Source organism: Sinocyclocheilus grahami, unplaced genomic scaffold (genome assembly GCF_001515645.1).
Source record: "Sinocyclocheilus grahami isolate Dianchi unplaced genomic scaffold, SAMN03320097.WGS_v1.1 scaffold108.1, whole genome shotgun sequence".
Taxonomy (NCBI): Eukaryota; Metazoa; Chordata; class Actinopteri; order Cypriniformes; family Cyprinidae; genus Sinocyclocheilus; species Sinocyclocheilus grahami.
Window position 1 is genome coordinate 138,384 of NW_015505287.1, and position 24,719 is coordinate 163,102.

A 24,719-nucleotide genomic window follows, 5' to 3' on the forward strand; every position below is an offset into this window, starting at 1 on the left:
GGCGTCTCGTAGCCGGTCCGAGGCGGGGTCTGGTGTGTGTAACACTGACCTGCGTTCGAGCAGAGGGTGCGTGGGTAATCCGTTGGTTCGTCCTCCCGATCAGCCCACTGCTGCTCACTGACGAGAGAGGAGGGTGAGTGTGAGATGAACTAGATCGTCCACAACCCCCCGTCCCCTCTGGGGGCCCAGAAATAGAGGAATTGCTCTTTGTCAAGAATTTAGGTACCATCGACCGAGAGGTCAGTGGTGGAAAAGATTCTCCACCCGGCCCTCCTCAGGGGGAGGGAGTGGTGTGCTTACCATCTCCTGAAGAGCACGTCCCTCCACCTCTGGGTCGCCCGTCTCCGGGCCTCTTGCTCTCTCGCTTGCCACCAGGTTTGGCGGGGGCCTGGACGGGCGGGGCGGCCGCAGGAGCGCTGCTCTTGTTTCGGTGGTGGCAGGGGGGCCGCCCTCAGCGACGGCAGCAGCTGCACGCCAGGGCAGGATGTACCTGATGGCCTCAGTCTGCTTTGGTCAGTGGAGAACCGTCAGCGTGCTTCATGCCCAGGCACGAGAGGCAGCGATCGTGACCATCACCCAGCGCCAGGTAACAACCGCATCCAAAAACGCCCGGGTGATACGTTGTCTATAGCAAGACCCACATCGTCTTTACAAAGACGTAACGTCAAGTTTGCCTTGCAACGTCGTCTCTAAAAAGACGCACCCGAAATTACTCTTTTAGGGGAAAAAGCTCTTTTAGCGTGCTGAGGCGCACAGGGGAGATGATCATCTGCAACACAAACAGGGGGTAGTGCAGCCTGATGTGTGCAACCCACTCGACACGGGAAACCACCACCGCTGAAGCGCCGTCCGCCAACACGAAGAGCTCTCTAAGAGCGCGCTGAACTCGTTCAGTCTTCTTCTCTCAGTAGAGTAGTCAGGAGCAGAACGATGTGATCGCTCGGCTCCGAAGCGAAAAGCTGAATATGCGCTGCATCTGCTGCCTACTTATACTCACGCTGTGATCAGCAGCAGCTGGATGCAATAATCGCATGCCAATGTGCATTGGCTCGTTTAGTTTACACTCAAAGTAGATTGGTCCCTCTAAGCGAGATCCCAATTTCGTCGGTCATCTGACGTGACGTCGAGTGTGACCGACTGAAAGGGAACCACTGCTTTAATAAGCACACACAATCATTAAAACAAGTAAAATAACAATGGAAAATGTGATAATAAAATGTCAGTCTGTCTTTACAGAAGTAACAAATAAATAATTTAATTATCAAAGGGCAAAATAGTGCCAGTAAATATTCTCAACACTTGCTATTGGCATAAAGGTTTTAAATTATTCTTTTTCAAAGGATCTCACCTCCACATCTCATTCCAATTATCACATAAAACACTGTGAATTTAGCTGCTGTAGCTTCAGCTGCGTGAACAGTAAGAGAAGATTTCATTATAATTTAACAGAGCTAAATGATGTATCTTTTTATGCTGCTGTCTGAAACCAGCAAGAGTGCAATTAGTATGAAAGTAAGACATGAATGATGCATTATGGGAAGCTATACTATATGGATATATTTAATAATTAATCTTGTGAGTTTGGCTATGCATCAACACCTCACAAACCCTGCACTACACCCTAATACAAAGTAAATTAATTAATTAAATAATTTAAAAAAAATTGTGGTGACACCCTGGTACAGTGATGAGTTTTTTTTTACCGATGCTGCCGTATAAATGTGCTATTCAAAATAGGCAGTGAATAATTTATGTGAGTGAAAGGGAGCTGCCATTAACAATAAGGGGCCAATAAGGTACGTGAACATTTGAACAGGATGATGATGTGTAAATGTTTCTTATTTTGTTTAAAGATCATATTTTTTCATTTAGTACTGCCCTTTAGAAGCTATATAAAATAGATGTTTCACAGAAGACAAAATAAGTACAATTTACGCTGATCATCCAATTCAAAAAGTTTACACTCCCCATGTTGCATCAGTGAATGTTTTCACATTTTGTAATAGTTGTGAGTTTGAAATGAGTTTCTCGATTGCCCTCAGTGTGAAAAATCAAACATTCACTGCTGGAAAAGGTTTAAAATGGCAGAAGCAGAAACCAATGAATGTGCAGAACCTGGAGGATTTTGCTGATAAAAAATGGGCAGCTGAACTGCCCAGGACAAACAAGGACACATGAACAACTATCACAAAACATAAAAACGTATTATTAATAATAATAATCAATTTTTATTAGTTTTTATTAATATTATTAATAATATATTATTATTAAGTTATAATTTTGTCTTGTGGGATATATGTAAACATCTGTTATGTGACAGTGTTTTCAGGACAATTTTTATGATCCTTCTTATTTTGTTTAAATTATTCTAGCCTTATATGAAGCATTTGTATATATCTGTAATCTGTGTTTTGTATGATATTGTCACGTACCGGATGAAAACAATAAAAACTTTAAAAATATATATATATATTAACATTTGGCAGATTCTTCAAGCCACACCCACACCCACACCCACACACACACACACACACACACACACAGTACAAGAATGCAAGACAAATGACAATGAACATGCGTCTCAATGGTGTAAGAAAGCATTCAAAATAGAAAGCATTCAACAATAACAAGCTTATGAGGTCAAATTGCTATATACGTAATGCGTGCACACACACACACACACACACACACACACACACACACTACCTGTTCATAGTTGAAGGTTTCTAGCATCCCTAAAATGAGTCCCTGAATCTCAGCCAGCTTTCCTTTCCCATACACAGGGTCCTGCAGGAGAGAACACATATACGAGATTAATTATTTTCTCATAGCTTCGATCACACTAGCAGAAAAAAGCACAAAGTTTGTAAGTAAATTAAAAGTAAAAGGCATGTTCTGCAGTAAACCAACTTAAGCACAAATCAGAGAGTAAACAGTGCGTGCTATCAGACTGCATTCAGATGATGAAGGAGTGCAGTCCTAAAAACATCTCTCACACACACACACACACACACACAGTCATCACTAGCCGTTATCACAGGACTGCACACACATGGGTAATTTTGCCCTCGGTAGGGGCTCAGATTGATGCAGTCACAAAGATGAAGACCTGCAAGACACACACACACACACACACACACACAGTATCCTGTTCATTCTGAGGGACAGAAACGGTGCAAAAAAACATGAAGGTCCTGCAACAGAAAACAGACTCCTGGCCATTCATTCATAATGACCATTCGTTATTTTATAATCACAACACTCCTATTCTTACTCTCTATTTCTTCACACTTTCTCAACATGAAAAATACTGTCTTTGTCAGTTAGTTCTCTTAAAGCAACATATGATACTTTATTGATCCTGATATTTTTTTTTGATCCCAATAAGATACATTATTGATCCTGTATGAAGAGAATAGGACATAAAACTTTGTTGTTATAGTCTACCTCCTCCACACACAAGATAAATGGAGCCAATTCCCCAAGGACAAAACTGCTTTCCCTCCAGAGAGACCGTCACTCACACAAACATCTGGAATACCAAATCCCTGGAGTTCAGGTTTGAAACCCATATGTTCTACGAGAAGAATGAAAACGAACAAAACTCAATAAATTTCACTCTTTACAATATACCACACAAACTTCAACTACTCCTATGGCACTACCCTTGGCAAATGGGACATCACTCTAATCCACAGGGGTCCCCATACGGGACTAATGAGCCAAATTTGGTTTTATATTTTTTGTTTTAAATCATATTTGAAAGTTTTTGATGGATAACTCTATAACAATATAACTGCATAGAAGGTGCATGAAAAGGCAAATATACAGTGTTTATACATACATTTTTAATGCTGCACAGAGGCACTCTAAATGCAGTTTGGGTATTTTTTCAAAATACACATATCTCTTAAAACAAAATTTTCACATGCTCACCAGTTTATTTAATTTGTCAGTGTATATACCAAGACTAAGGGAGAACTGCTTTAAGTAATTCCCCCCGCAGTACCATTTCCACCACATTCCAAATTATGTATTATGTTTTAAGACCATCCTGTGGTATAGATTTGCAGTACATTTTTGGAATGAGATGGCTGACTTCTTTGTATAATACATAATTTGACTGGAAATTAAATACAATAATATTTTCTTCACATATTACATATATCAGTTTTCATCTCAAGCATGAAAAAGTACACTAACTTCACTTCTTACGTCAAACTTTTGAATGCAAGTTTAAATCCTGTTCACACAGTAAATATGGAAATTATTATTATTATTATTATTGTTATTTTACTATTATCATAATACTAACTTTAATCAAATGTTTACTACATGGTTACAATATTAAATCTTTGATAAACTGTTATAGATTTACAGAATGATATAAAGAATATAATTTAGCACAGAAAATAATTCACTGCAAGAGAATAATTGTCTAAAATAACATCACTTTTTATTTCCAGCAAAACTATTTCACCCTGACCCAAATGGTTCTCAAGGGTCATGCAGTATGCCACTGGGAGACACTATAAACCTTCTGTGAGTTGTACAGCATGACTACTGCTTCAGGAACAGACAGACAGAAAGAAGAGAGATGGTCTACTAATTACTTCAGCATGTTTGACTTGACTACACTCTTTAATAGATATGCATGTCACTCTAGTTGATTCAGCCTCCCAAAATAACAGCTACCACTATTCAGACATCCTGTAAACAAGCTGTAAACAAATCCAAACATCCATGGACAACCAAAATGAATTTCAATATTGCAATTATATTTACACCCCTTTGAACTTTGGAGAACCGGGATTTACAGGTTCTCTTATAGAAATATAATGCCCCCTTACACTCCATCCACCCACATATCACAGTGTGTGAGATATGAAAAAGACTGTTATTAAGAGAGATAATACTGTCGTTATAATGTAGAGAGGCTTTGCCGATGGAAACAACATTACCAGACTTACTCAATGTGATCAAATATTTGACATCCTTGTAATGCATTTCTCTAGGTCTTTTTTTTTCCTTGTGGAAAACCATGTAAATGCAATAGTGGATGATCTAATTTGCAGCTGGAGCAAAAGGAAACACAAACATAATATTTGCTAGAGTCTCCCATGTACCTCTAAAGAAGTTTACCCTGCTATATTTTACTTCACTTGTGAAAAGGGTTTATATACATAGCAAATGAATGTAGGAAAATGAGTGAAAATATCCACATTGGGAGTATTTGGCTTCTCTGATCAACAGTAAGAATGATCTCCACTCAGAAAGCCATGATCTCAGGAGTCTACATCCTCACATGCCATCTTGTTTTCTAGAAATATCTTTGGCAGATTACTACAGTAGGTAAATATTCCATACATTCCAGGTCATATCAGCTTAAGGTGGTTATCTGGTTGGCTACCAACGCAGTCTAATAGATCTAACCAGGGGTGCGTTTCCAAAAACAGCATCAGAAGCAGCAAGTTCTGTCGTTACCAGCATAGTTCTAAGATTAGGTGCTTCCCAAAACCATAGCTCCAATGAACGTTTGCAAACAGCATCGCCACCAGCTTGGTCCCCCTCTCTTATAATTCTGTGGAGCACCAACAGATTGGAAATCAATTCTAAGTCTTCAATTACATAATAATAATAATAAAAACAACAATAAGCAAGCACAGTGCACATTCAAGATGACACCTGTTGATTATGTAATATATTGATTGCCATCATTTATTATAACTTGATAGGGTTCTTTCTAACCTTTCCTGTTCCTTGTCAGTGGTGCATTTGCATTCACAGCAGCACACTAATGATTACACGCTGTGAGCAAATGCCATCAAATGTCACCATCAGCAGCCGGGCAGAACCAGAGCTGCTCAGATAGATGCCGGGGCAGGGAGATTAATGAATCAACATGGGCCACAAAAAAGAGACTATTACTGAATCAAAATGAACATGAACAATGTCAAAAACTATAGTGACAGCAAATGTTTTGTCTTAGATTTACTTTCACTTTAATGTGTGTTTCTTGGTGATGTACAGTCCCGTTCAAAAGTTGGGTCCGTAAGGGATCAGTAATATTTTTAAATGTTTTTGAAAGAAAAGGTGCTCTGTTCACCATGGCTGCATTTATTTGATCAAAAAATTTAGTAAAAACAGTAATATTGTGAAATAATATCACAATTTAAAATAAGTGTTTTCAATGTGAATATATTTTAACATGTAATTTATTTCTGTGATGCAAAGCTGAATTTTCAACAGCCATTACTTCAGTCTACAGTGTGAGATGATCCTTCAGAAATCATTCTAATATGCCGATTTGCGACTAAAGAAACATTTATTATTATTATCAATGTTGAAAACCATTGCACTGCTTCATATTTTTATAAAACCAGGATTCTTGTGTTCAGTAATGTCTTTACTGACACTTTTGATCAATTTAATGCATCCTTGCTGAAAGTACACATTTTTCAAGAATTTTACTGTAATTTAAAAATGTATATTGTATAAGCTCACATGTTTTTTTTATCTCGTCCTTTGTTTTTCATCCTTTGTATCCCAACTCTACAGTAACTGATGTGTTTTAACATCTTATGAATAGTCATATGTATTTGTGTATTGGCAGCATTTCAAACAAATGTATAATAAAGGCACTTAAATATTAGGAATTGTTTTTTTTAATGATCTAATCTAAAAGTAGAACTGTTTACTCCAAATAACCATTAACAACAACTTTAATACTGGTTTAAAATACTACACATCAGATAAGTATAAAAAAACATTATCTCTTCAAACTATAGCTCTTTACAAATGAGCTAAATAAACAATAATAATTTGTGTATTACAGTGAAAATGAAAGAAGAACTCACTATTTGCTATCTGCTAAATGCATAAATTATTATTATTATTACTATTTGCATAAATCCTACTACTGTATTAATAATACAGATTCTAAACTATAAACTAATAGTTTGCAAGTAAGTGGTTTGTAATAAATTGTTACCAAAAAATTTTAACAGTAGTGTATCTTTGCAAACTACTAAATAAAAAATAAAAAATCATAAGCACTGATTCAAAAGAAATCACAGAGGTTCTAATGCCAGCAGGTTGAAGCAGAGTGCTGGTGTAATAGCACTGATAAGGAGGAGGAGAACGGAAGATTGATGGAGGAAAGCTGACAGCACTAAATATGAGCAGATGAAAACAGATAAAGGCCTTCCACTGCCCAAAGCCTCAACCGATTCATGAGTTGCAGCATCGATCTCATGGAGAGCAAAAGTGTGTGTGTATGTGTGTGTGTGTGTGTTTGAAACAGCTACACAAGGCTCTGAGCTGAAAAGCAAATTTGCTGTTCAGCTTCTACACTGTGTCCATCAATCCAAATACGAGAACTAACAGTGGATTCTGAGAAAGCTAGCGACAAAAAAAAAAATCACATTTTTAAAGGCTGCATCAAAAAAAAACACTGGGTGGATTTTTATCATTATAGGGTGGTTGTGTACACACACTGCCAAGACACATTTCAGTTCAAACAACTTGTAAAAGTGCATGTAGCATCATATGACCCCTTTAAGCTAAACTGCACAACCCTCTACATTGCGAGTAAATCACTTGCATATGCGACTAAATCTTCACTCCGGGCAACTGAATGTTGTCTAATATTAGCCACTGGCTAATAAATTCTCAGATTTTACTCGCCAGTGTGTGAGTTTGAGGCTGAGTATAAGTTTAGCACAGATATATTTTAATTCGCCAAACACACTGACTGAGCGCTTCAGAGTTTCACTTTCCGTCAAGCGATCTGTGCTATTTTTCATTTCATCTCAATGGATGCGCAGCGCATCTGTGTTTGTGTATTTGGCATACCGTAAACTCTAGTGTGAAGGTGCACTAGGGTTGTGCCGATAGACGATAGTATCGTGTATCGACGATAGTCAGAGATATCACCTGTGGCTGATGCCTTTGACGATATCAAGACGATTATTATTATTATTATCAGGCTAGTAATACTATCTAATTAATATTAGGGCTTATTGGTTGCATTATATTTATTTTTCCGCGTTTTTACAGTATTGCAAGTTTTAACCAATCACACACGATTATGCTGAGCTTATGAATGCAATGGCCAATCAGAGACATTCAGATGAGTCATCACTGAAACAGCGGAGTTCCGTTGTTCAGCGTGCGCTGATGGAATTCTGACTCGCGAATTCTCTCATCATAAATAACAAAGTGCAGATCTACGTGCGATGTAACTATAAGAGATTTATTCATCATACAGTGTATATTCACTGATTTTAACAGGAGTGTTTTTAAGTGCATAAACTGACGCTAGACTGAGCTTGTGATTATGTTCTTTGGTAATGTAATGTTCTTTGCTCATTTTCTGTAGCTGCTTTTTGAATGTAATGTAAGCATTATAATTAGTAACTTACGATGTTTCTATTAATTTGTTATCATGTTAAATACAAATTCAGTCATATTAAAAACATTAGGCTGCTTTTAGCCTTACGCTGGAGTTGGTTCAATTTCCCGCAATGAAACTAAGTAAATAATTACATAAATTAGCACGATAATATCGTTTTATCGGCCATCTCACAGGCTGACAATTTGAAAATTGAGCATATCGCCCAACCTTAAGGCGCACAACTCGCCGTCGCTTTCTCTCACTCGTGCAAAGTGAGAGCGAGCGAGCCAGCGAGTCTTACATTCCATGCAGAATTGACGCGCTACATGTAAATGATATTCTTTGTTGTATTTTCCTGTAGTTTCCTGAGTTCCTTTAGAATTCTTCAGCTTTTAAGAACTGCCGCTTTCTCCGGTAGTGGGTGGAACTAATGCGCAAATGGCAATCTCATTGGCTGGTGCTCACCTATTATCGCCCCTGTTTTGATTTCAGCGAATCAGTTCAAGCGAACGCACACAACCTGATTAATATTCATGAATCCAGCAGCTTGTTAATCCTTAGCACGTTTTATATTGTTCTTATTTGTAGAAATCGTATAATATTAATATTATTATTATTATTATATTATCAGTATTATTGTTAGTTTTTTCCAATTTTTTACAGGAACACTAAACGACCAAAAAAAGCACCACCACCAGTCCTAAGTTCAGTTAAAATTATCTATATAATATAGTATTTCAGTCTGGCGAGTAAATTAAAAAAATTTACTAGCCAATGGCGATTCAATTGCCAAGGTGTCTGTAGAGGGTTGCTGCATGAGCTGTTAAAAACAAAAAGAGCATGTACTTACCTGTAGGATGCGTTGAATGATGGCAGGTGGGGCGATAAAACTGGACATGCTGTTTAAGACTTTCATAGTGAGCTCTTTTAATGCTGAGGAAAGAGAGACACAATCAGGACTTACTGAGTGCTTCTCTAAAGTCTGTGAAATTAGTAAACAATTTGACATTATTTGTATCAGTTTTAATTATTTTTAAGGAAGCTTTAAAGCACTTAATTATTGCCAATTTTGTATTTTCTATTTTGGTTAATGTATTTATCAAACTTCATTAAAAAGCTAAAACTACTGAAAATCCAGTCTTCTCATGGTACTGTACTAGAAATAAGAAGTTATTGTTGGAGAAAAATTAAATAGTTAACAGAACAATCATTAGCTTATTCGGCCTTCAAGTGCACCTGGAAAACTCCTACTTCCAAGTTGGGTCATCATTATTACAGTTTATGAATGAAGTTACGCATTCATGTTGAAAAATAATATGGAGGTATTCTATTGCTTTCTAATTATTTTATCTTTATTAATTTTTTTGATTTTATTATTAATGCACTATATCTACCGCAAACCTTGAAAATTAGAAATAACCACACTATTTTGTAAGAAATTATGTAAAAAATGGCAAATGAAATACAAAATGGAATATATATATATATATATATGAAAAGATGCCTCTTCCAACATCACAACTCAACAACTTGGCAAAATTAATCTAGAATTTTGAGCTTCTCACTTGTAAATACAAATTCTCTTGCAGAATTTCCGACTCCATTTGAAGGCTGTATAAATCTAATTTGTGACCCTGGACCACAAAACCAGTCTTAAGTCGCTGGGGTATATTTTTAGCAATAGCCAAAAATACATTGTGTGGGTCAAAATTACTGATTTTTCTTTTATGCCAAAAATCATTAGAATATTAAGTAAAGATCATGTTCTGTGAAGATATATTGTAAATTTCCTACAGTAAAACTTAATTTTTGATTAGTAATATACATTGCTAAGAACTTCATTTGGACAGATTTAAAAGCGATTTTCTCAGTATTTTGATTTTTTTGCACCCTCAGATTCCAGATATTCAAATAGTTGTATCTCGGCCAAATATTGTCATATCCTAACAAACCATACATCAATGGAAAGCTTATATGTATAAATCTCAATTTAGAGAAATTGACCCTTATGACTGGTTTTGTGGTCCAGGGTCACATTTAATCCATGCACACTATAATGCTAAGTTATTAAAACATTTGGAAATGAATATCGTTGTCATCATTTCAGAAGTAAGAGAATAAATATCATAGGATGAGAATGAGGGGCTTTTTATATTGTTGAATATTTATTCTTATAGGGGCATTGGAGTTACAAAGGTTGAGGACTGCTGCTATACTGTGGATAAACTCAAAACTAGTGCTTGTGTGTGTTTGTCTCACCCTCTGAAGTGTGTTTGGTGTTGGCTCCTTTGAGTAGTTTCTGTGGTGACATCATCGCCTCGAGGAGAGGAAACCACAGAGCCTGAGAGTGACAGAAGATTGATGCACACACACACACACAGTTAGAGAGAGAAATGTAAAACCGGGAATAAGAAGATCAATACATCCTGTTCATGAAAAACACAGCCCAGGTTGATCGGACAACACGCACACGCACACACACACCTCTCTCTGCTGCTGGTTGAGACCGTGCGAGCTCCTCTGACACAAAGCAATGATGTCATGCAGAGCTTCCTCCACTCTTTGTAACAGACTCGGCACTTCATCACCTGTCTCCTCCCCCTCACCATCGGGCTTGTCTGTCTCTGAGCCTTCCAGGGCAAGTTTGTGGAGTTTGCCCTTCAGGGTCTGAGAAGCAGAAATCAACAGATCGATAGCGCATTTCCACAAGCCCTTTCTGTCTCACCAGGGATATTTAAGACACTGTTCTCTGAAACACCATCTAAATGAACTGGCCATGTCTGATGGTGCTTTCACACTGGCAGTTTAGTTCGAAACAAGGCACGGTTCACATGAAAACATGGTAATGTGAAAGCTGCCATGCAGAACGGAAGCGGTACCGAACCCGAGAATACCTGTAGGAGGTGGTCTGAGTTTGCTTGCCCTGGAACTGTGGCGCAATTTGCATGATTGCGAAAGCAACTCGGACTCGGGTGCACACTTGTTCAGGAAGTAAAATAACCTGTGCATGCATTTCAGCCTGATGACAATTTCATTAATTCAACAAAGCACACATAAGGGATGACAGCTAGCGTGTAGTGTAATTGTGCATAGTGAGTGCAATCAGAGCGGCAAAAAGCAGCGTTTATGCAACACACAGAGCAAAGACGCAAGTGTCCTTGTGCATTTTAGCACCAAATTAAAAACAATAATAAAAAATATGGACCCACATACCCACAATGTTGTTCTGTTTTCTATCATGCGCTGTGCACATTTGTGGTGATGAACGCTTTACCGCATGACGTGTGAACATGATGTGTGGTGTGAGAGCGCCATGGCGAGGTGGGTTATTGCGAAGGGTCATTTAATTACATATTCATAAATATATACTGAAAACAGTCACCAGATGAAGATAATTCAAATATATTATTAAGGCAGGTGAAAACACTCAATAGACAAAAAAAAAAAAAAAACGCAACTTTGTCAATGTAATTTGTAATGTATATCCATACTGAAAATATACTACCATTCAAAAATTTGGAATCGGTAAGATTTTTTTGTAATGGTTTTTGAAAGAAATGTTTTATGCTCACCAAGGCTGTATTTATTTGATTAAAAATACAACAAAAACAGTAATGTTGTGAAAAAACTACTACAATTACTGTTTTCTACATGAACATATTTATCATATATTATTATCAGTTGAAAACATTGCAGCTTCATATTTTTGTGATTTTATTTATTTGTTTGTATGTTTGTTTTTTGATGAATATTCTACATCCCTAATGCTACCCAATACCTAAACTTAACAACTACCTTTCTAACTATTAATTAGGGGTTTATTAAGGGAAAAGTCATGGAAAAGTCATATGGCTTGTTAATAGCGAGAATTGGACCTTAAAATAAAGTCTGACCTTAATTTCTTACTGACCCCAAACTTTTGCATATATATTTTGTATAAGCTGGTGGTCTACAGTCCACATCAATAAGTGAACAAATATATAAGTCCAAGGTAGATTTTCATTCATGCATTCCATCTGCAATATGTTTTAATCATTGGTTTAATGTGCTATGTGCCAGAAAGTCTTTAGCTGTTATGTCGCATCTCACTTTTCAGCATCTCTAGTTATGATCGCCAATGCTGAAATTCAAGTTTGAAAAAGCCCAAACTCGCTGGCATTCTGTTACATTACAGCTGTTTTTTAAATGTAAAAACATGCCCTGCGGGAACAACTGCTTACTAATGGTGTGCTTGACTTGCTCTGGCATTAGTAGCTGTTATAAATTCACTGTAAACCACGGCTTCACGGGGCTTATTGCTTTATAAAACGGTTATTCCATATATGTAGCAAGGTTTCACAAAATAAAACAAAGCATATAAAATGTAATGATATTAATAAAAACATTATTCTTCCACCAAACAATGTAGTTCCTCAGAAACGGTTGTGGTTGCAACAAGGTTGTTGCCGAACAACACATGGACGTAAACAAAGGTGTATGTTTGAAGAGTAATTTACAACAGCTTCGAACGCGGCTCAACCAATCAGAATCAATGTCCGGAACTATCCGTTTTATAATTGTTCATTATGGAATATATGCATGGGACAGACGCCAGAGAATATGATTAATTGTGTTATTTTTAATAATTATTGCACTCAACATGTTAAATTGAGAGCCTTCGAAATATAATAATAAAAAGGCTGGCGGCCCATACAAAATCCTCATCTTTTCTCTGAATCAGAATGTTCTCATTTAAAAAGTTCAGATGTGTGTTTCTGAATTTTTTTTGTCCAATTTGATCATTCTTTCAGCTACCAAAAAGACTGCAGTGTTCCCAGTTCAATTTAGGAACATGGGTAAATCCATTCTGCAGAAATGCACTGTTTTTTTTTGTTTTTTTTTACAAAATCTAAATCAGTGCTGCAGATTCTGCTATTGCTAATATGATCATTAACTTTACATTAGTACAATAAAGGCGTTAAAAAAATAATCAGTTAAACTGAAAGGTGATATCAAAACAAAAAGGTGAAATGTCACAATCATTGTTTGGCAAATTTTCAGAGGAGAAATTCAGTCATTTCAAGTGAATGCATGCTTTGCAATGGACTGCATTAGAAGAGAATGTTAGAGATTAAGTATTGTTTTATGTGTTGTAATTAAGGTGAACATAACTTGACCTAAGCCAGCTAAACTGTGTTAACCCAACTAAACATATTTATTTTGAATGAACTAAATGAAATTGTGTGTAAATACTTTCCTAAATTAAGTAAGGGTAATAAATAAATTTTTATTTATTTTACATTTCATCTTTTACATTTACTCAAGACAAACTGTTTACTTCATTACTTCACCAAGATGGGCATTTTGAGCAAGAAGTGGATTTGATTGGTCCATCTTGCAAATATGTTACTACGAAGCGAGAGCACTCCCAGCAGAGTATACGGTCTCTGAAGTAGCGGTGTGACACTGTCACACAAAGACACATGTTTTATACCGCTCAATATATATGAAGATTTTATATCTTCAAAACAAATAAGTTCAGAAATTAAGTTCTGTGTAATAAAATGGAATGACACAGGGAAAAAGTATTGAACACATGAAGAAAGGGAGGTGCAAAAAGGCATGGAAAGCCAAGACACCAGCAGAAATCTATCAGTAATTAGAAAGCAATCCTGCCCCTAGTCAGTGAAAATTGAATTGTTCAATGTGAACGTCGTTCAACTTGGGATGGAACAATGTTATTGTTCCATCCCAAAGAGGCACAAAATCACTTTCACTGACTTTTAAATTAAATGTTCCCTCCTGGTGGAATTACCTGACCTACTCAATCCGAGTCCTTAGCCATCTTCAAGAATCGGCTAAAAACACATCTCTTCCATCTTTATTTGACCCTCTAACTCTAGCACTCTCTATTCTAATTCTATAAAAAAAAATGTTTTAAATAACACTAGATTGCTCTATTCTATCTATTTTTCTTTTTATTTATTATATAATTAAAATAAAAACCTTGCTATGCATTTCATGATGGGTAAAAGCAAAGAGCTTTCTCAAGACCTTCACTACCTCACTACCACTACTTCTGAATGTTCCAGTGAGCACTGCTGGGGCCATAATCCAGAAGTGGAAAGAACATAATTTCACCATAAACCGGCCACGACCAGGTGCTCCTCGCAAGATTTTTTTAAGAGCCAAGGACCACTTGTGGACAGCTTCAGAAAGACCTGGAATTAGCAGGTACAATTGTTTCAAAGAAAATAATAAGTAATGCACTCAACCGCCGTGGCCCGTATGCACGCTCAACCACGCAAGACTCCATTGCTGAAGAAAAAGCATGTTGAAGCTTGTTTGGAGGTCAAATGGCACTGCACATCTCCCCAAAACATCATGGTGTTTCACTGGCAAAATTCATATAGTTGAAGGAAGGATGAATGGAAAAATGTACAGAGACATTCTTAATAAAAATCTGCTGCCATCTACCAGGATGATGAAGATGAAATGAGGGTGGACATTTCAGCGAGACAATGATCCCAAACACACAGCCAAGGAAACTCTCATTTGGTTTCAGAAAAAGAAAATGAAGCTGCTAGAATGGCCCAGCCAATCCTCTGACTTGAATCCAATACAAAATCTATGGAAAAGACCAGAGTTCATAGAAGAGGCCCACAGAACCCTCAAGATTTGAAGACAGTCTGTGTGGAAGAATGGGCCAAAATCACACCTGAGCAATGCATACGACTAGTTTCTCCACACAGGAGGCGTCTTGAAGCTGTCATTAACAACAAAGGCTTTTGTACAAAGTAATAAATACATTTCAGTAAGCCTGTTCAATACTTTCCCCCTGGGTCATTCCGTTTTATTACACAGAACTTAATTTCTGAACTTATTTGTTTTGTTTTCTTTGTATGTATGGATTACTTGGGTTGTTACCGACATCTGGTAAACACTTCATGTCAACAGCACCTTTAGAAATATATTTACTGAGAAAAATGATGACGTGTTCAATACTTATTTTACACACTGTATATATTTGAGTTTTAATGGTTTTACATGTTGTCTTAGCCATGTTAATCCTCTTAATCATTTTAATGTGTGGATGTCTTTAAATGTTCATGGGTCTGCCTGTCATGTGATTAATGGAAGTAGACCAGTATAAACAATATTACATGGATTTAAAAAACATTTTAAATGCATGTAATTCGACCGATAAGGCTGAGCATTACAGCGGTACTTACACATTAATATAAGATCATACAACATGGTGATTCTCAGTGAATGGCGACTACATGGGGCTAAAATCTGTTACAAAGTATTGTGGTGGTTTTTAAGTAGATGATCTGATAACATTTGCCAGACAGTATCAGTGAAATTCTATTTCCGTGATATAAAGCGAGGATAGTCCTGGTCTTCATTTGTAAACATCCTGTCCGTGATGTTTAAGTGCCTGTAATAAGATCTGCTGACCGGACCACTCTCCCTAGCACTTTGTACTTCAGGACAGTGCAGCTCCCACACCAGGCTCTGATATGCCTAGTTAGGACACATATACTTACAGATGCTGACCAGGATGTGATGGCATGCCAAACTTCTCTAATTTGTGCAGAAAATCCGCTGACATGCTATTCTGACCACAACGCTCTAGTGACAAGACCAGGTTAACTTCTCTGTGATGGTTATTCTCAGAAACTGCTGACACTCTCGACTCAAGTTTCCATCAATGTTAGGTCACCAGTCTGGAGTTGTACTGGTCCAGAGAGAGCTGCACTGTCAAGATAGAGGTCACAGTCCTATCACCGTACTGCCTGGGTTTCATCGTCAACTTCTATTAAGCAGCCTCTCCATGTAGGATCAGACCAGTGACCAGTTTAACTTTGCATTCATGTCTGGTGAAACACTCATGGATTAATAAAGGCAAGTGAAGTGGGAATAAGCTTACCACCTTGGGGGACTCTATTGTTTAGTCACAGCAAAGGATATGTTTGTTCTTACTCACATCCCCTGTGGGCATCTCATCAAAAAGCCAAATATTTTATACCTACTGTATAACTTGGGACGTCATCCTCTACCTTCCCTATCATTGATTTTCTGAAGTTACAGCTCCACCTTAGTATTCCTCAGTCTATTCATTATCAACAATATGACAAGAAAAACATACAAAATGTAAAATTGTCCTCTTTTTTTAATTTTATAGGATCGCTATAGTAACCCAATGTATGTAAATGTGTAGGTGTATATTTTTTTCTTTGCAACAATGTTGAATATCTCAACGTGGTGATGTCTGATAAACAATGATGTGTCACTCATAAAAATGACCACAGACATAAAAGAGAATACTCAAGTATCATCAGCAAATCTTGACATGGCTCAGCGATTTACTGCAGAGCAAGTTGGTAATCAAATATTAGCATAATTTAATGGTGGATCTGATGACAAAGCTGTCGGCGAACAAATTACAGATTCTGAAGATGATGAAAATGAAAATGTTTTGAGAGTAACATTTCAAAAGGCTCCCAATCCCCAATATGAGCCAGATGCTGAATGTACCTGGAATGTAAGTGATGATGGTGGGGAAGCAGTTGCTTAAAATGGCCTTCAAAGTTCCAACAGAAATCAAAACATACTTTATTTTATTACGATGTACTTGTTAATAAAATATCAGGGCAGTTTTATACTATTGTGCCAGTTTAGAAACCCATCTGGGTTAGATAGAGACCCGATTATGTAATAATAATACATATTAGAGTTATATTTAAAAATGTCCTGGATCTGCCAAGCTTTATAAAGGCAGTGAATGGCTGTTAAGATTTTGAAGTCCAATTAAGTGCATTTATTGAATGAATGAATGCATTTATTTCCCCCTGTAGCCGTCTGGAGTACTTTTTTTTATAATGGATGGATGCACTTTATTGGACTTGGACAAAATCTCAACACTCATTCACAGCCATTATAAAGCTTAGAAGAGCCAGGGCATTTTTTAATATAACTCTGATTGTATTTGTCTGAAAGAAGAAAGTCATTTACACCTACAATAAATCATGGGATACTTTTTATTTTGGGTGAACTATCCCTTTAAAGCAAGCATGGATCCTCTTGCCCAGTTTCTGAATCTACTGCAGATTTATGTGGTGTGATGAGCTCAAACCTGTAGCAGCACTTCAAAAGCTCCCTGCACATCTCCCTTCTTCTCCAGCAGGTAGGCTGTGGCCTCATGCAGCTTGTGTTTCGCTGTGATCTGTGATTAGACAAGACAGAGATAAGCCTGTCAATTGTGTTGCAGTCAAATTGTCAAGATTATCAAGACAAACGATCCACTCCAAGCCGCCCACTGGATGAACAGTCTCAGACTGAGAGCGTGTTTAGGTGAGATTGTTTGTTTGTGAGAGACCATTTCCATAATGAAACATTCAAACATTCTGAAACTAAAGTAAAAAGAGGGTTATGCGGAAGGCAGAGACACACGAACCAGCATCCATGAATACAGCTGAATCCATGAATACAAAAACAGGGCAATACAGACTGACAGAAACACAGCAGCAAGCAGATGGATCTAGATATGGAGACATACACAGAGAGCAGTGAAACAAGAAAAAGGCAAGATGGCAGGACTTTAGAGCTGCTGTATATGCATGTGTGTGTGCAAGGTGTCTGTTCAAATATTTAGCAGGTGCCACTCTTCCTCTGTAACAGTATTGATTCTCTCTTCTGCCTGTCTGACTGCCTCAGCGCTTCAGCACAGCAGATATCTCCCCTCCCTCTATTATTCTCTCATTCATTCCTTCCTCCAGGCATCTTTCTGCCTGAGCCTGTCAACCGGCACTCTAATTACATCAGATTGGCAACCTTTACTTGCTCTATCAGTGGTTTCAGGTTGATTGATTAGACAGTGTGTGGTCTCCTAATCGTCAGCTTGTTATGCCAAACCTGTAGTATGAGAAGTGAATTCAGTAATCATCTGCATTTCAGTGCAAAAACTGTCTTATTTACTAATAGCCTGCAATCCAGTTTACCAAGACGCCAAACGTGGTGAAATCACACCAAAAAGCACCCTGAGTATTGAAGTCATTCTCAATCTTTCACTTTCAGCGTAAACACAACTTCATTTTATGTAAATTAGGCTCATTATATATAGTGCCTTATTCACAAACTAGGCTATCTGTCTGAGGCAATTAGCATTACGCTACTCAAATTGAATGTTCTCACCCTTTATTGCACTGACAAAAACAGCTGAAATATTCTGAAAATATAATATTTTAGCTGAAGAGATTTAAATTGACATTCTGAGACTCCATACGGAGAATAACCTGAAAAATTGCCATTCATTATATAAAATTCCATGACATTTTTTTGACTTTTAGCATTTTATTACATTTCATGCCTTTTCCTTTTTTTCTTATAACAATTTTTTAAAAATTTTATTCCCAGATATTTGCAGGTTTTATTATGGGAGCCCTGTAAAATACACTGCATTAGTTTATTAAATGATGTGGAAGAGTGTTATAACTGGGCATATCATCACTTTTCACAATTTTAAAGAGCCGATCCAGATGCATTATGCAATTTGTGTTTAGCATATATTTACATGCACATTTAAGCTGATTCGTAGAATTTCTTTAATGAACTGGGATCGAAAACAACACAGAAAATGTGTGCAAAATAAACAGTCAGCAGGTGCAATGTGTCCGAGCCTGTATGCAAAATATGCTTTTCAGTACATGCTGACAAAACTCATTTGAGCTTCTCAATAATATACAAAACATTTGTGAGCCCTCATATTAGCTCTCAAAAAAACATGTAAAGCTGGTCCTACACCTGACGAGAACGGCCACATCAGGATAAGGAAAACTCACAGGTATTGAACACCGGATGCATAATTCTGTACTTGCATTCTCAAGTTCAAGACCGCAGTTCAAAACAGTGAATCTACAGCACCATACAGGAAAATGAACAAAGTCATGTCAATGAGCGTGACTACAGCATAAAAAAATTGTACAAACAGAAAGATTAAAGCCCATCTATAATACAGTTAGATCCATACATATTTGGACACAGGGACAATTTTTATTATTTCAGCTGCTGACTTTTTCAAGGGACCATAAGTAATTGGACAATTGACTCAAAAGCTGTTTTATAGACAGTCGTGGGCTATTCCTTCGTTATTTCTACATCAATTAAGCAGGTAAAGGGTCTGGAGTTGATTCTTAGTGTGCCATTTACATTTGGAAGCTGTTGATGTAAACCCACATCATGCGGTCAAAGGATCTCTCTATGCAGGTGAAACAGACAATTGTTAGGCTTCAAAATCAAAACAAATCCATCAGAGAGATAGCAGGAACATTAGGAGTGGTCAAATCAACAGTTTGGTGCATTCTGAGAAAAAAAGAACGCACTAGTGAGCTCAGCAACATAAAAAGGCCTAGACGTCCACGGAGGACCACAGTTGTGGATGATCAGAGGATCCTCTCCATGGGAAAGAAAAACCCTTTCACAACATCCAGCCAAGGGAAGAACACTCTCCAGGAGGTCACTATCAAAGTCTACAATCAAGAGAAGTCTTCACCAGAGCAAATACAGAGGGTTCACCACAAGGTGCAAACAAGGCCAGATTAGACTTTGCCAAAATACATCTAAAAAAGCCAGACCACTTCTGGAAAAGCATTCTTGGGACGGCTGAAATTAAGATCAACCTGTACCACAATGACGGGAAGAAAAAAGTATGGAAAAGGCTTGGAACAGCTCATGATTCAAAGCATACAACTTCATCTGTGAAATATGGAGGAGCAGTGTGATGGCATGAGCATGCATGGCTTCCAGTGGGTTACTGGTGTTTATTGATGACGTGACAGAGGACAGAAGCAACCGGATGAATTCTGAAGTGTATAGAGATATACTCTCTGGCCAGATTCAGCCAAATGGAGCAAAGTTGATTGGGGCAGCGCTTCATAGTACAAATGGACGATGACCCAAAACATACAGCAAACGCAACCCAGGAGTTTTTGAAGTGGATTATTCTGCAATGCCCAAGTCAATCTCCTGATTTCAACCTGATTGAGCATGCATTTCAGTTGCTGAAGACAAAACTAAAGGCAGAAAGACCCATAAACAAACAATAACTGAAGTCAGCTGCAGTGAAGGCCTGGCAAAGCATCACAAAGGAGGAAACCCAGTCTCTGATGTCCATGAGTTCCAGACTTAAGGCAGTCATTGCCTGCAAAGGATTCTCAACAAAATATTAAAAATGAAAATGTTTCTTATGATTATATTTATTTGTCCAATTACATTGTATAGGAATTGGATAGAAAATGGGGGGACTGTGTATAAAAATGGTTGTAATTCCTAAGCTTTTTATGTTATATTTTTGTTCAACCCCTTGAATTAAAGCTTAAAGTCTGCACTTCAATTTCATCTTGATTGTTTCATTTTAATGCTATTCTGGTGGTACAGAGCCAAAATTATTAAAATCATGTTAGTGTCCAAATATATATGGACCTGACTGTATGTTCTTTCTACATATAACACATAGAATTTATTCAAGCCACAAAAACACAATGAAAAATGTCAGGTACACAATCATCCAGCCTCTTTTTGGTAGCTAAAAGCATCAACAAATTATCTCAAATATTAAAATAAAAAATGGACTGATTATGGATAGAAACATACAAAGTGAAGGCGATTTGTAGAGCTTTCAATGCCACAGACTGCAGCTGTCTATATGAAGGCAGCAGACCATAAGGCACCAACAGTCAATATATGTGTATGAGGTTCATTGATTTATACCTGAATGGCCTCCTCCAGTCGGTAGTCCTGAGAGGTCTTAAGGAAGGCGATGACCTGCTGAGGACTGAACTGGCACAGTAGGTCCACTAGGAGCTCATGAAGATCTGGACCCAACTTCAAGACAGTCTGAGGACTCAGACTCTCTCTGGAGCTGTTACAGATAAAGAAAACCATAAATCATGTGAAATGAATGTAGACTAGAGCAGGGGTCTCCAACCTTTTTTTACACCACGGACCGGTTACGTTTGGAAAATATTCTCGCAGACCGGCTGGACGCTGGATTAATATATAATAACAATAATATATGGCTGGCTTAATATATAATAATATATATTAGGCTATTATATAGTATTATAATAGCATTATATAGTGGTTCAACGCATTATATTGTTTTGTTTTTTTTAGTCACACTGATCGGACTATTTTTTCGGATAAGCAAGAAAAAAAATATTTAAAGCAGAGAGAATGACAATGCCGTGAAGGGTTTTTGACATAGGCTAATTTTGTGTGTATGTATAGGCTACGCAACTCGGTATTTCCGCGCTGTCTGAAACACGTCTCTATGCTTGTGCGTGCTTTGATTGTGTGCGAGAACAGCGCGTGAGTAATGAATTGAGCTCTCTTTCGTTTCTTCTTCTTGTGGTTTAAAATTGCTTGTACGTGTAAATTGGCAAATTAATCTGCGAATCACGTGCGTGCCGAACGGTAGGGTCTCATCCGTACGTATTACGGATCAACTGCGATCCGTTTAACTCCTAATATGTGACAGATCAGAGCAATCTTTCATTTACTTATTTAACATGAAATTGTCAAATTGCTACTCCATATCAATCACATACAAAGAAAATACAGAATAATTAGAACAATGATTAACATAAATAAATAACAGAGTGTCATATCTATACACATCTTTCCCAGAACGTTCTTGCGACCCGGTAGCAATTCTTCCAAGGCCCGGTAGTGGGTCACGACCCGGTGGTTGGGGACCTCTGGACTAGAGGAAAGCGTCACAAAACACTATCAGAAAAAAAGTTGTTTTTAATAAACATGATTATTTATTTGCATCATCAGACTATAGCTGTGAGCATTACTGTCCAGACTTACTACACACAGCACATAAGAGCAGCCTGCTCAAGGCAGTCCTTCAACAGTCCTTCAAAGCCAACTTCTGTGAACTGATGTTTAAGACCACTGGCTTGAATATGCCAGAATGTGCCGATTCAAAAGCGTCATCGCGCCGAATTTTCACTTTCAGTGTGAAAAGCCCTTAACAGCTAATAAAATTTCAGATTTGCGTCACAGGAATAAATTATATTTTAAAGTATATTAAAATAGAAAACTCTCATTTTAAATTGCAATAATATTTCACAATATTACAGTTTTTTTTCTGTATTATTGATTAAATAAATGCAGCCTTGATTAGCATAAGAAACTTATTTAAAAACATTACAAATCTGATCCAAAACTATATATAAATATCCTATATACATACTGTCAAATATATAGGTGTTTTAGGCCAAGCCATCCACTCCTAAGACTGTCTGTCTCTCCTGAGGAAAAGTCCCTTTTCACAGAGCTCCAAACGGAAGCCATGCGTCATTTGTGCATCCCCCTCTTGCTCTCTTTCTCTCTCAATCAAGTTATCATGTAGAGTGGTTTTCTCAGACCTCAATCATAGCCAAGCTCTCAAATCAAAGCCCAATCAGCCACCATCAGCTCCTGCTGCAAGAGGCATGTGTGAGAGAGTACATCCTCATATGAGACATACTCTTCTACTCTGGTAAAACTCTGTCATAAAACTGAGGCATATGAGAATAATGATGATATGAAGTGGTCAAAATCATGCAGAACATAAAAATGGCGGATTCTGAAAGTACACAGTTGAACTACAACAAAATAATGCAGAATACTGCTAGGTGTTTTTCTATCCAAGTGACAGCGAACGCGGTTTGTTTTTTAAATACTGGAGAATAGATTAGTAGTATAGATTAAAAAAATAGTTTGCAAAAAAATGCTGTCTTCGTTTAATCACCCTCATGTTGTTCCAAATCTGCATGACCTTCTTTCTATGAAACACAAAATATTTTCAAGAAAGTTTGTGCCCTAACCGTGCAAGTTAATGGGGTCCAAAACATCTTTTTTGACTTTTATTGTAAAGCTAATTGAGTATCAAAGATATTGAGACATATATATTTTTATTCCATAGAACCAAAAATCAATAATTTTTGGAATTATATGAGGATGGGTAAACAATAATAGACTTTTCGTTTTATCGGCAACTATCTCTTCAAGAGAGAATGGGCGTCAATGTGTTGTAGCAACTTTGTTACACCATGTAATGTAGCAACTTTGCATATTTCTGTCACAGAACCAAATCTCTCATGGCTGGTAAAGTACATTTTTGTGTCATAGCAAACTTATCCATGTATACTAATATACAGAATATCATACATGTTGGTGAATTGCCAAAGGGAAAAAAAAGAAAAACACGTCAGTCTGGATAAAGAATGGCCATTAATTATTTAATCTTTTTTTTACCCCACATGCTGGCTTCGGAGTCGTTTTTCCTCATTTATGATCAAATTTTGATTTGAAATGTAAATCGTTCACATATTGTCCTAAATCAATGATTCAACCAAACCATTTTTCAGAAGTCATATTTCTAAAGCTGTGCTAAATACTTTCCAATTACACTTTACAGAGAATTTGTTTTATCATGTTCTAATTTCGCCTTGCCAAGAGGAAGTAAATCTTAAGTAAACAGTGGCACAGCTTCTGCCGCTCTACTGCCAGAAGTCACAGATGAGTTATTTTTACAGTGAAGTCTGACTGCTGTGTCTGACTTCATCACTACAAGGAGGTTTTTATTTATACAAACTACCCTAAATGAACTCAACTATGTAGTCCAAGATGAGGCTCTGTGACAAATTGAGATGGGAGGTTGCTAAGGACAAGAAGATTGTGAGGTGAAACGCGCTTTGAGGCTTGGCCTGAGAGGAGACAGCGGTCACACGGGGAGGACAGAGTAAATTCAGATGTTCTTCCATAGATGAGTTTTGGCCCTGAGGTGCCATGTGTCCCATAAAGGGCACCACAGGTCAGCTACAGCAAAAGCAGCGTTGTAGCTCTGAGGGTCTGCCATGGCGTGGAAATGAGCAAGCACTGATGTGTGACTATGTCTGAAACTAAAACAACTGTGAATCTGGGCCGAGGTGAATGTGTAACTATCCAAATATAGATTTTTTTAAACATTTTCAGTAATAATGTAAGAAACACAGAGGGTGTTGCTACGCACTTGCAAAGGTGTTCTGGATGGGTGTTAGCAAGCTTCTTACTGGCTTAAGTTAAAGTTGCAGTGAAACAGAATGAATGACAAATCTTTTCTTCTATTTTGTGAAACACAAAGTACAACGAAATCAAAAAGTAGGGTGGAAACTTTTTTTTCCCCATCAGTTGATATGCGGGCATTGCACTCAGAAAGGGAGGCAGACATAAACGCTAGCTTTCAATTGATTTAAGAAAGGGGTTTACGAGGACTAAATGATTTCAGCAGTCCAGCAGAGATTTTTTTTTT

At 37.4% G+C, this 24,719-nt stretch overlaps 1 protein-coding gene across 1 annotated transcript in view; it reads right to left on the reverse strand.

Moving 5' to 3' along the window:
* LOC107588851 (vacuolar protein sorting-associated protein 8 homolog) overlaps positions 1–24,719 on the reverse strand; it is a 134,076-nt gene that overhangs the window by 34,962 nt on the left and 74,395 nt on the right. The window contains exons 27-31 of the mRNA XM_016277092.1: positions 17,514–17,603; positions 10,880–11,062; positions 10,655–10,736; positions 9,246–9,328; positions 2,707–2,787 (exon numbers count right to left, since the gene is read on the reverse strand). Coding sequence (XP_016132578.1) covers positions 2,707–2,787; positions 9,246–9,328; positions 10,655–10,736; positions 10,880–11,062; positions 17,514–17,603 — 519 coding nt within the window. The remainder of the gene's footprint in view (positions 1–2,706; positions 2,788–9,245; positions 9,329–10,654; positions 10,737–10,879; positions 11,063–17,513; positions 17,604–24,719) is intronic.